Genomic DNA, 12,715 nt, shown 5'->3' on the forward strand with positions numbered 1-12,715 from the left:
AGTTCCTTCAAAGTAAAAAAAGGAAACATTTCAATGGAAAACATTTATTGTTCAAGAAGTTATTTACAGGAAATTATTTACATGGTAGTTTGTACAGACTGAGAAATTTAAAAAGCTGCTTTTATAAAAAAATATACATTTACAACATATTATACACAAAAACGTTTTATCCCTTTTTCTTTAGAGCTAAACTATTATATAAAACATGCAATATACGACAACACATTAGGCAGCATAGATCTTAAAAGGATAATGAAAACATTACCTTTGTACAATATAATATTCTACAGAATATGAACTTATAATTTAAAAATGGTCCTTCCCATTTCAAGAGTTCTTACCTTTTGGTCTGACTCCACAATTCTCACCTGGGCAAACAAGCATAAAAGCAACATACTGCATGCACTTCAGTACACACCAGCACACCCATTCATTTCAATGAAGGAAACAGCTCCTTCCATTGGATCAGACCCACACTATTTTATCTGTGTTTTACAAATGCAAATGAAGTTTCATTCATGTATGTTTTTCCAGTTGGAGCAGAAGAAAGGGAAACATCCTCATTCATTTCACTATTCCTAGACACACAGATTATTATTTTAACCGTTACCCCAGAAGTCACACTCTGTTTTTGTGCGCTCATTTTTTGCCCGGGGGGGGGGGAGAAACAGGTAAAGCAGATTAGAAGCAGCCTCTTTAGTTGGGCCACATGCTGCAAACAAATTGTAAATGACAAATAGGAATTTCCACGTTTCCTTGAGGCTCTCCATATATACAGCTAACGGACTGATGCTTACTTGACAGAACAATGTCTTAAAGAAATATCACTTCCTTATATCAAAATGTGTTCAGCATAAGTGACCAAGGCTTAAGCATCTTGTGGCATGTACATGTAGCAAATAAAGCACACACACTCCCAATGCCATTTCTACACAGAAGTGATGCAGGGATATAAAACAGCTGTATGTGCAACATATTTGCCTTACCCAAACTTACATATTGTTCATTTGTCAACTTGCTAGTGCAAGATGTCAGTTAAATAAAGACTAAGGCTGTGCACACACATTACTGTTTATTCTGCATCAAGTGTGCTCCTACTGCTAGTTTTTGAAGCCACATTGCCCACAATCCTTATCTATCCTGTAGCTGATTAAGCAATGCTGTGTTTTGATACATTTTCCCCAAAACCAGCTTTGATCAGAGTACTTTCCATCAGCTACGGCAGGTGGTCCAGCCATGCCCTTATATGGACAGGGATAGCCTAACTACTATCCTCAATGCTCTGGTAACTCCTAGGTTAGATTACTGCCATGTGTTATACTTGGGACTGCCTCTAATGATGGTTTAGAAACATCAGCTGGTGCAGAATTCAGCGGCCAGGTTGCTCACTATGGCAACATGATTTGAGCATATACCACCAATCCTGGCCCAACTACACTGGCTGCCAATTAGTTTCCTAGCCCAATTCAAAGTGCTGGTTTTGACCTATAAAGCTCAGGACCACAATATCTCAAGGATCACCTCTCCTCTTATGAACCAACCTCAACCCTGTGATTATCATCCAAGGCCCTTCCTTGTGTGCCTCATTCATGAGAGGTCTAGAGGGTAGCAATTCAAGAATGGGCCTTTTCTGCAGTGGCTCCCCACTTGTGGAATGCTGTTCCCTGGGAGGCTTACCTCAGGGGTTTGCAAACTAAGGTCCACAGGCTGGATATGGCCCAATTGCCTTCAGGATCTGGCCCGCAGACGGTCTGTGGATCAGCGTAGGCCGTGGGGATTCTGTTCATTTTTTTAATGCACCACCATTTCCCCCTGCACACACACCCCCAACAACAGCTATGGACTTGCCCTGCAGCCCGCCGAGGGCCACCACCCTGCCTGTGGGAGCTCTGGGGAAATAACGCGAGAAGCCGCCACCGCACTACAAGCGCACCACCCGGTGAGCTCCAGCCCTGCGGGACGGGCTGGGGGCGCAGTGAAGAGGTGAAACTGGAGGGCAGCTGAGCATCCCGGACTGGAGGGCCAGCTCCCAGTGGACCTGAGCACAGCCTGCTGTCAGAGGCAGCACCCGGCGAGGGTCATCGAGGCCAAAGTGCCGGGGAAGGGCTCCCGCTTCCCCTTCCTGGGAGAGGGGGAAAGGGCCAGGGGTGCTCAGATCACGGGTCTGGGAAGGTAAGCGCAGTGGCTGGGGAGGAGGACTACTTGCCCCCCTCGCCTCTTTTTCCAGCTCCCCCCCCCATGCCGCTTCTCTGGCCTGCCACAAGGTCTGAGGGACAGTGGACTGGCCCGCGGCTAAATAAATTTGCTGACGCCTGGCTCACCTGGTACCTTCGTTACATATCTTTAGGCACCAAGCAAAAACATTCCTCTTCTCCCAGGCCTTTGGCTAACTAAACAATCTATGGCCTTTAAAACTTTGGGGGAGTGGGGTTACTGTTTTTGTTTGTTACAATACTTCTTGTGTTTTTATATTGTAAACTGCCCTGTGATTTTCAGATGAAGGGAAATACAGAAATTTTATATGAACAAACATTTTTCCTCCATGACTGAATCACTAACTCAGCAGCTTATAATGCACAGAATGGTATTTTCTCCTCACACTGCAAACATTTATTGCAGTTGTGTGTGTGTGTGTGGAGGGGGGGGAAATCACTTGATCATTGTGTTGAGCAATCACATACAGAGCAGGGATGATTTTAAAGCAGCTTATAACCAGAATGTCATTTCATGTGCAGAGGCTATATGATTAGCCTATAATTTTCAGTGCCATATGGAATTGAACAGGTGTCTATGATGCACCTGACCAACAATTTCTGGGATCATTTAGAACCTCTCAGAGAAAGCTACAAGGTTTTCATTCCTTTCTCTCCAAGACAAGAATGTCTCCCCCTATTAGGCAAATTTAAGGGTCTGAGAAGAGAATTGTTCATAAGCTTCATGGAGCAAAGTGGCAGATTCATGCTCTTGTAAACGAAAGGGCACAAACTACAGAAGAAAGCCGTATATGAAAACATTTGCCAGACATATGATCTGGCCGTATATGAAAAGCAATTGCCAGACATATGATCCAGAATGCCTTCAGCACTGCCAATGATCACTTTAGAAACATCTTAGCAAAAACTCAAAATAAAAGAGTTGGCCTCAGACAGGTAATGTCCCCATTTCAAACTTCAATAATTTTATATTAACTTAAAATAAGTTTTAACTTTAAACTGTGTTTATCAAACCTATGTGGTGGTTTCTCAAATGTGCCCGGACACTTTTCTCTCACAAATCTTTGAAGTAAATGTACCAATCTGATTTGCATAGAATAAGGAAGAAAACCTGCAGTTTGTTATATGTTGGGAGCTTTCTCCAGCTTGCCCCACATTCTTATATCTCCAGCTTTTGTAGTAGACAGAAAATTAACTATTTCACATATTTTTTGCTTGTTACCTCTTCACTTGTTCACCTTCATTAATCTGAATAGAAGAGGAATGCACTTGCCTCAGGAGCCATACAAAAAGTCATTTTTTCCAATATTGTGGCCCCTATTCATTGTCTCTGCACGTTCAGTCACAACTGAGTGCTAGTTTGGAAAACCTGGAGTTCTATGAAGCATTTTTTTCAGAACCAGTTTGTGTCTCATGTTTGATCGGGAGCACAAGTACAGAACATGCAGTTTTAAGGCTGCAATCTAGTCAAGCTCATAAGGAAATAACCATATAGCATTGAGCCTTCAAAATCTCTCGACTACCCACAGTAGCAGTAAACATGAGGCCTGAAGTAGCATCGTATTTTTGAGAAGAAGTTGTATGTGCTTGTTGGATCTGGATCCATATTTCTCTTATTTGCTATAGGGTTGAAATCAATGTGTCTACTCTAAGCATGACTAAGTCTGGATGTAACCCATTGTGTGCAATTATGCAAGAATTTGGATAAAACACTTAAAAACAATGCCTTAAAATATTAGGCTTAAACGTATTGGGGGGGGGAGGCTTAAGAAAATTGACTTATCCATGCAAATGGATAATAAACTTCAAACATAACTAATTTTAAAAATCCGTTTAATTATACCGAGAGCTGATTGCTTGGTTATACTACAGTACAACAAAAATATGCAAGCTTCAAGTAAAAATAAGTTTATCATACTGAAACAAAATATAGCAAAGTGCAAAACTGAAGAGGAAACACTACTGCTTTCCTCAGATTTAATCAAGAAAAATATATTTAAAATGCTATATTACAGATAAATACAATGAATACTTAACCACCTCTTTGGTCCATATGTTCATAAATTAAGCCAACATAATGTTACCTGTGGTTTTGAATAATGAAAAGTTTTTTTAAATGTCATTGCTAAATATGTTAAGAGATCAGTTCATGAAACTTAAGCTGCCTTAAAAATAAAAAACCTGCAGATTATCTGGAATTAAAAAAACAACAACGAAATTTTCAACTGCTCTCAAACAGTAATTCAGTTCATGGTCAAATACTGGTATTGCATAAGCTTTACACTGGATTCTTTTTTAAATGCTTCTAAGTAGAATGTTCAATCACTTCCTCAGATAAATTTTTGAATATTGTGTAGATTTCCTTCATTTCCTGTAGCAGCTGAAGGTATTATTTTAATTCTATTCACACAAAGGGCATTTCACCCTTAAGTAAAGCACACCACTCTAAACTTGCATGAAAGAAGAAACCCACCCTTTTTAGCATATGAAAAAATGGCCCTAGTAACATTACTCCTTACACATTACTTTCAAAACCGAATACAGAATATTGCTATCAGAAACTTTCATTTGTTATTTCATTGTTTTTTTTAAAATATAAATTGGTTTTAAAATGCAATAAACAACTAACTCTGCAATCGCTTCAAAATACAAATGTTATGTATTCTATTCAAAGGCATAGTGCCATACTTATCCTTGGCTAAAGCACATCCTTTTAGTATTCATTACCAAACAGAGACTGAAAGAGAAGATTTTATTTACCATTTTTGATAGAAAAAGAGTCATTTTATACATTGATCTACCGTAAAACACAACTCATTAGCTGAGTTCAACGAGTCATGATCCAAGATTGCTTCCTGTTACAAAGCGGTTCTGGGCAGACCCTTTTCTAGATGGCCACTCAGAACCTGCTGTATTGTTGCTGCCCAATGAACGTGTTGCAATATTTAACAAAGTGCATATCTAGCCTTTAAGTTATTCCTAACCTAACCTTAATACTGATGGGATTTGTTTCTCATGAAAAGTGTAAGTTTTGTCAGAATGAGGCAACCACAAACAACATAGGAAGCATCTGAGCCTCCAGTACAGAAATACATTTCTTCATATAGCCCTAAAGTCAATCGACTTAGAAATTTACATATATAGTCTTCATAACCACTTCAGTACTGGGGCCTGAGAAGTGTTTGCTTTGCAGCTTCATTACACCACTACACATAACACTAGACATCAGACAACTTCACATACAACATTCACAACAGTATCACATACAGCATGTTCTGATGCTCAATAAAATATGAAACCAATATGGAGTTTTATAACTCCAAAGGCTTGAAGATACAGTGCTTAATATTTAAGTCAATAAAAATTATAATTAAAAAACAAAAACGTTTCTGCATTGACTTGAACTGGGGCAGGTAGCACTAGTGATTTCTCCAAGTTTTTTCCTATTATTCATTTTAACACCACTACCACAAGCTATCATCAAATGCAAGCTAATGGCAGAGACAAAACAGGAGTAAGTTGACAATGGACTAGAAAATCCCTTCTAACATATACTCAAGGCACTATAAATTAAAATAGCATTTTATACTAGTGTAGGTTTAGAATGTGCCTTGGCATTTAAATTAAATTACCTTAAACAAAGAACAAAATATATCAATGTTTCTTTAAATACCTCCTAGTATTAATGCTATTTCCTTTCCCCTATGACTTTGATTTAGAGTCTTGGGTGAGCACAAAGCTTCCATCTTTCGGTATGGCAAACAAAAGTCTGCAATAACACAACCGTGAAGAAGCTCGTTATACATAGGTCCTTGTAGGATAGCAGCCTATCACTACAACTATAAGAATGAAGACATAATAATAATGAATGTCTTAAGTGTTATCTCTAGACCAAAGTAGGCAAAATAGCCTCTAGTGATAATTTATTAGTATATACAACTACAAATTGTGATTTTGCCACAATATTTAGAAAGGTTGTGGAACAAAGCACTGTGCTGTCAAAGTGTTATTGCTGCAGTTATGATTTCTGTAGGCATTAACTTCTGCTGTCATGACAACCTGTGGTCATACACCCAGAAGGAAGGTAGAGACATGTACAGACTGCCAATTTTGAACAGAAAACTAAGGGCTAATTCACACATTGCACTCTGAGTGAAGGAATACATAGAATCAAGCCCTACTACCACCTGTATTAGAGCAGCCAAAAGTAGTAGAAAAGGCAATGTCAGCTAAAGTCGTCCTCTCTTACTGCATATGCCTTGTTTTTCCCAAGTTCCCAGCAAAGGGATTCTTGGCTACTGCCACTCTACTTAGAGAAGAGCACCAGCAGCAGAGTGACTGAGGTGCTGTTGAAAAAGGTGCAGTGGTTGAGCAGCGACAACATCTAGCAATTTCTGGTAAATGCAGAATTGGGTTCTCCAGCCACTGCCACCTGCACTGGTTTCCAGAAGTAGGGAGCCTGCTCCCTTCTTTCAGCTCCTAATACAGGCATGTTTGTGCATGCTGATTACATGTGCATACTCACTGAAAGGACAGTGTGTGAATCAGCCCAAAGATACAATTAATTCACTCCTTCCCAATACTTACATTTAGATAGTGCCTTGCAGTTTCTCTCCATTCACTTTATAACATGTTACAGTAAAGACATTACAGTCACACCACCGCTGCTGCTCTTGCTAAAACAACACACACACAGAACAGGTCTACTGGAAGCTAAGCATATGAAAGTCACATATAATCATCCCCAAATTATCTCAAGGTTGGGAAATAGGAAGATTTTTAATTCTCTCCCTTTTGATACTGATAATCTACTAGAATAAACATTTGTTCAGAATCCTGGCATAATCACATAGAAAAACTGCATTTTTATTTCCCCATCTATCTTTGACTTACTTTAGATTAGACCATACTGTAAACACATACTTTTCAAGACTTGTGGCTCTTCCTGGTCTTAAAATAGCATTACTGAATGTTTCAACAATCAAGGTCAAAGCAAATATATTTTCGGAATAATGTAGGATTCCTTTTGTAACCTTTTTTAGACATCTGACCCATACAGCCTTTGTTCCAATCCGTAACCATGAATTTGGGACACACCATAACTTGATAAAATAGCAAAAGCATAACATAATGTTACTGAAAGGCTGCTTTTACTGAATGTGACATATCCTAATTAAATCCTTTCATAAGGAGCTCCTATATTGGATCAATCACATTCATGTCCTTACCAGACTGTTGTTTCAGTCACTAAATCCCAGCAATGCTAATAAATTCAATACTCAAGCAGCTTTCTTCTCCACAGGCTTGATAAATTTCTGCATTGAGATGGAGTTAGTTATTACAATAATAAACAAGTGCCTTGTTGGTATACCTGAAATTTTTTTGAACTATGTTTGCTGCACTCAAATACTACACATTTAAATGGTCACACTATCAATATTTTTTTAAAAACAAAAACAAATCAACTTTGCATTTGGCACATTTATGATCCATTCTTCAGAAATGCCCGTGTATTTCCCCCAATACTGTTACGAACAATGATCACATCACCATTTGCCCGATTAGCAGCTTCACAAGGTGCTTTATCTTGCAGCTTCTCCTAAATTGATCACACCTTGCCTGTGACAGAGGCACATTAGGTGCAGTGCAGTAGTGTGTCATTTTTGGACTCTAGAGGGAACTCCTTTCTAAAAGGGCGGAACCTCTAGGTTTGAAGTCTACATACCAAATATTTCTCCTTGCAATTCAAATCCAGCAGCTACTGGAACAACTTCTGGGAAGCTTCACTGCAGACCATTTCCTTTTAGAAACCAAGTTTTCACAGAAGTTTCAAAGTGTAGCAAGAATTCTCGAGAAGGATATAATTAGTGTCAGTACAGTCTGGCCAATTCCAAACACCAGTGCTTGTAAAGGAGCCATGCTTTTTCCAGCAACTCTGAAAATTCCAGCTACTGCTGCACCTAGAGAATCACAAGGAAGGGGAGAAATATGAAGTTACCACAAAAAAATAGTAAAAGGTTTTTGTTTTAAGACATTTTAGGACCAAAATTTTCAAATGTTTCTTTTTCATTACATTCGGCCTGATCCCGCTAATATTAAGGACTTGTAAGTCCCGTTGAACTGAATGGGAGATAAGTATGTTTAACTCTCACATTCAAATTAATGGGTCTTGAAAGCGCTTATCTTTAGCTAGATTGTGTCCAATATTTTGTTGCAAGCCTGACCAGGGGGCTATATAAACGTCACAGATAAATAATAATCAAATAAACCAGTAGTTTACATGTCCTATCCAAATGCTAGTATTTGCAAGGCTGACACACTGTGAAGCTTTAAGTTAAGTCAATAATGTGTTGGACTTTGTTCTTCTCCCTGAACTTTCCTAAGAGAGAACCCACTTCTACAATGAACATTGAGGGTGCAGTATCAATAAATTTATTAAAAAATTGTCCAGTAGCATCTTAGAAACCAACTAAGTTTGCTCTGGGTATAAGTTTTCGTGTGCATGCACACTTCTTCGGATGCATGCACATGAAAACTTATACCCAGAACAAACTTAGTTGGTCTCTAAGGTGCTACTGGACAATTTTTTTATTATTTTGACTGCATCAGACCAACACGGCTACCTACCTGAATAAATTTATATATACCCTGAAACACCAGAAACAGACATTAATCCCCTTGCAGTGGAGGTAAAACACAGCCATCATGGTTAGTAGCCGTTGATCACACCCTCCTCAAAATTTGTCCTAACTAGAGATGGGAATGCCATGGGGGGGGGACCCCAGGAAATTATATATTTTTTTCTCCTGTTTTTTTCTTCCAGATGACACTTTGGGTTTGAAGGGGAAAAAAGGAAGAATAACATTTGGTGGGGCAACACCAGAGGGGAAAACTACAGAATATATTTTAATTTTATAGTAAGTGAAATGACAAGGGTGTTTTTCACTCAACACATGCATGAAAATTTTTATGCAAGGCATTAAAGAATGCTAATTTTTGTATACTGTAGTCATATACCACAATCCAATCCAAGATGTGTTTCTGCACCTAGGGTTCAGTATTTTCAGTGTTGTATAGTTACGCTTTGTATTTAAATATGCTGCTATCCTTTAATATTGAGACTAAATGGAAGTTTCTGTCCAAATGACACACAATTGTTTTACAAACCAAACAGTGTTTCTGTTTTCAACTCCCTGCACCCTTCCCAAACAGGGGAATTACCCACACTATTATATATTTGCTTAGTATAAGGTGCATCTCTAATATTGGGTAAATTTTATGTTTTATTTGTAAAAATGGAATGCCTTTATACTTTCTAGTCTAATTCTTTGTGTGCTTAAAGGTAAAGGTAAAGGTACCCCTGCCCGTATGGGCCAGTCGTGTCTGACTCTAGGGTTGTGCGCCCATCTCACTTAAGAGGCCGGGGGCCAGCGCTGTCCGGAGACACTTCTGGGTCACGTGGCCAGCGTGACGAAGCTGCTCTGACGAGCCAGCACCAGCGCAGCACATGGAAACGCCGTTTACCTTTCCGCTATAAAGCGGTACCTATTTATCTACTTGCATTTAGGGGTGCTTTCGAACTGCTAGGTGGGCAGGAGCTGGGACCGAAAGACGGGAGCTCACCCCGCCGCGGGGATTCGAACCGCCGACCATACGATCGGCAAGTCCTAGGCACTGAGGTTTTACCCACAGCGCCACCCACGTCCCCATTGTTTGCTTACCAGGGAGTAAAGTACGGTAAACGTAAACATGCTCTGTAACTGCCATAAATATTCCAAGTTTTACAATGGTAACTAAGTTAAAAATGATGCATTTTATATTGTTTAAAAAGTAAATTAACTTTGTTTGATAATATATTCCAATTTTCTCCAACATCCCCCCCCCCCCAAATGTATGCCTTTTTCTCAAGGTTTCAACATTTCTGGAAATTTTAGATCTTTAATTCTGTCAAACATTAAGCACTCACATAATGTTAGACCATGGTTTGTTTAACAAACCAGGAGCCAACAACAAATTGATCTGCAGATAACCATAATAAAAATTATTTTAAAAAAACAAAAACAAGAAAACCACAAATTGATCTGCAGAACAAACCATGATTTGATTTGTGAAAGCTTTGTTGTTTTCCAGAGGCTCTTGTCTCAAGCCTTTTGTAACTTAATGGGAGTCTGAGCTGGGTGGCCAATCAAATCATAGGTTGAGAAGGATTTAGGTAACACCAAGCCATAGTTAAGACAAACAAAAGATTGTAAGTGAACTTAAGCCATGCCTTAGAACAGAATTAGTTGGCAATTAACAAACTATAGTTAACCTCCTAAGTTCAGGGTTCAAAGAATCAAACAAAACATGATTTAAATAAATCACAATTTCATAAACCACAGATTAGCATTATGTGCTAACCCGGACTTAAGTTTCCACAGCTATCTGTTAACAAGCTCCAAACAACATCTGACAGAGGAGTTAAGTGCTGCAGATTTAAAAAGCTTGTTTTAGAATATCACCCTGCCCCACCCTGGGAAGAAGAAGTGACACTACTACTGGGAGGCTGGCTCTGTGGCAGCACCCTGCTTCTCTTCCTCCTAAAGCTGAGACATATGAAAAATCATGGCTGCCAGTTTTATATGGCCCTTCCCTCAGCCACTGAAAAACCCCAACAGCTGTAAGCTTCACAGAACTCCAGTGTAATGAACCAACAATCATTTACTACAATAGCTAAAAAATAATATTCAAAAAGAAGTATTTGAACATTTTAAGACTTACTGGTTATCATAGCTCCAGTTACAGAACCCAGAAATCCAATGCTGACTGCAATGATAGAGATTACTCTCCCTTGTCTATGCCTCTGCAGCATCACAAACATTAAAACTCCTGCAGCACCGTGGACAAAGAGAGAGGAGAAGAGAGCCCAGAGGAAAACCCAGTACCACATTTCTGGAAGAAAGCAATCAAAGAGCGGGTTAACGTTTGAGAAAAAATGATTAAATCAAAGAGAAAAAAATCATTGCATATTTTGAGGAATTATAAAGAGATACAAAAGCATGCAGACAGAATACTTATTTAATAACTTTATTCTACTTTCTATAATGCTGTCCACTGCCCATTTCTCTGCACACTTAAGGTCCCCCTATTAACAAACTATTTTGAGCAAATATTAAACGCTCCAATTTTTTAATCTATCTTATATTTATATTTCTGACAGCTAGCCAAAACAAATTACCTTAGAGGGAGCAATAAGTAAATACTAATCCCTTCTGAAATTTTACTGGTCGTTCACCTTTAAACATGTCAGCATCTCTAAAAGTAGCAAGTTGCCAAACTAAGGGCTTTTTTCCTGATGTTGCCAAGAATATTTAAGTTACGAATACATTGCTTCCAAATGTTATCAAAGTGGAAACAATATTTAAACCCTGAAGAATGAATGAATGCTACATAGCAGCTATTCAGATCAACTTGAAATTGTGAGGAAATTCCAACAATAGTTTTTATCACTGAATGTCCTAAATAACCAAATTTATCTTTCTAGGACATATTGTACACATGCTGGATAAAAATAGATCTTGTCCTTTAGTGTTAAATGCAACTAGCACTGAGAAAAAGTGTCAAAGTTGTGAAACCATGAAAGCAGAAACTAGCTAATTGAGGGAGAACTGATTCTGAAGCAGTGCATGCTCTCAAAAGGAAACAGAATTAGCTGTATAAAAGGCAGAAATCTTTCACCAAAGGAAACAATTCATAAAACTATATATATTGCATCACACAGAGACTTAAGTTAGCCAAAGGCTGCTTTAACAAAACTTACTTGAGATCACACAGATAGCTCTCAAATTTAAGTATTATATTATACTGCATGTATCGATTTCTATTCCATTATGAACTGCCCTGAGGTCTGTAGATGAAGGGTGGTCTACAAATAATAATAATAGTTTATACTATGTCTGGTTTATTTAAAAGTAGTCTAAATATATCCCTCATATCTCTTCATTCAAAGAACCTTAAAAAATAAATAATGTAAAACACACCAAACAAAAACAACATATTTGCTGAATGCTTCCTTGGCAATCAGGCAGGGAAACTTTCTGAAAATTTGGTTCCCCACCCCCCTCTTTTAGTTGTTTAGGATACAATTAACTAACAGATAAAATGTAAACTAGCACTAAAAATTTGCAGTTATTTCCAAGAGAGAACCATGGAGGGTTAGCTAGAAGTACTGTATATCAAAACTGTTAACAAGTGTTCACCTTTGTGAGCTGGAGCCATAGAAGCTGAAATCCTCAGGTCCCGAGACCCAGTGTGGTATAGTGGTCAGAGTTTTGGACTAGGGCCGGTGAGACCAGGATTCAAATATGCAATCAGCCATGAAACTCACTGGGTGGCCTTGGGCCAGTCACTGCCTCTCAGCTAACCTACCCCATAGGGTTGTTGGGGGAATTAAATGATGAAGAGGAGAATCATGTACACCACCTTGAACTTCTTGAGAAAAATGCTGGGATACAAATGCAATA

General features: G+C 38.7%; 1 protein-coding gene across 4 annotated transcripts in view; it reads right to left on the bottom strand.

Moving 5' to 3' along the window:
* The window catches only part of TMEM170B (transmembrane protein 170B), a 31,889-nt gene that overhangs the window by 15,569 nt on the left and 3,605 nt on the right, over positions 1 to 12,715 (bottom strand). For 3 of the 4 annotated variants that reach the window (XR_014513404.1, XR_014513405.1, XR_014513406.1), the window contains exons 2-3: positions 10,974 to 11,144; positions 7,939 to 8,173 (exon numbers count right to left, since the gene is read on the bottom strand). Coding sequence is in view for 1 of the 4 variants with exons in the window: in XM_083449708.1 (XP_083305834.1) it covers positions 8,043 to 8,173; positions 10,974 to 11,144 (302 nt within the window). In the remaining 3 variants the exon portion in view is untranslated. Of the gene's footprint in view, positions 1 to 28; positions 8,174 to 10,973; positions 11,145 to 12,715 lie in introns of those variants that run through there. The other variant, XM_083449708.1, reaches the window with a different exon arrangement.

The sequence above is a fragment of the Podarcis tiliguerta genome (assembly GCF_965153285.1).
Source record: "Podarcis tiliguerta genome assembly, chromosome: 7".
NCBI lineage: Eukaryota > Metazoa > Chordata > Lepidosauria > Squamata > Lacertidae > Podarcis > Podarcis tiliguerta.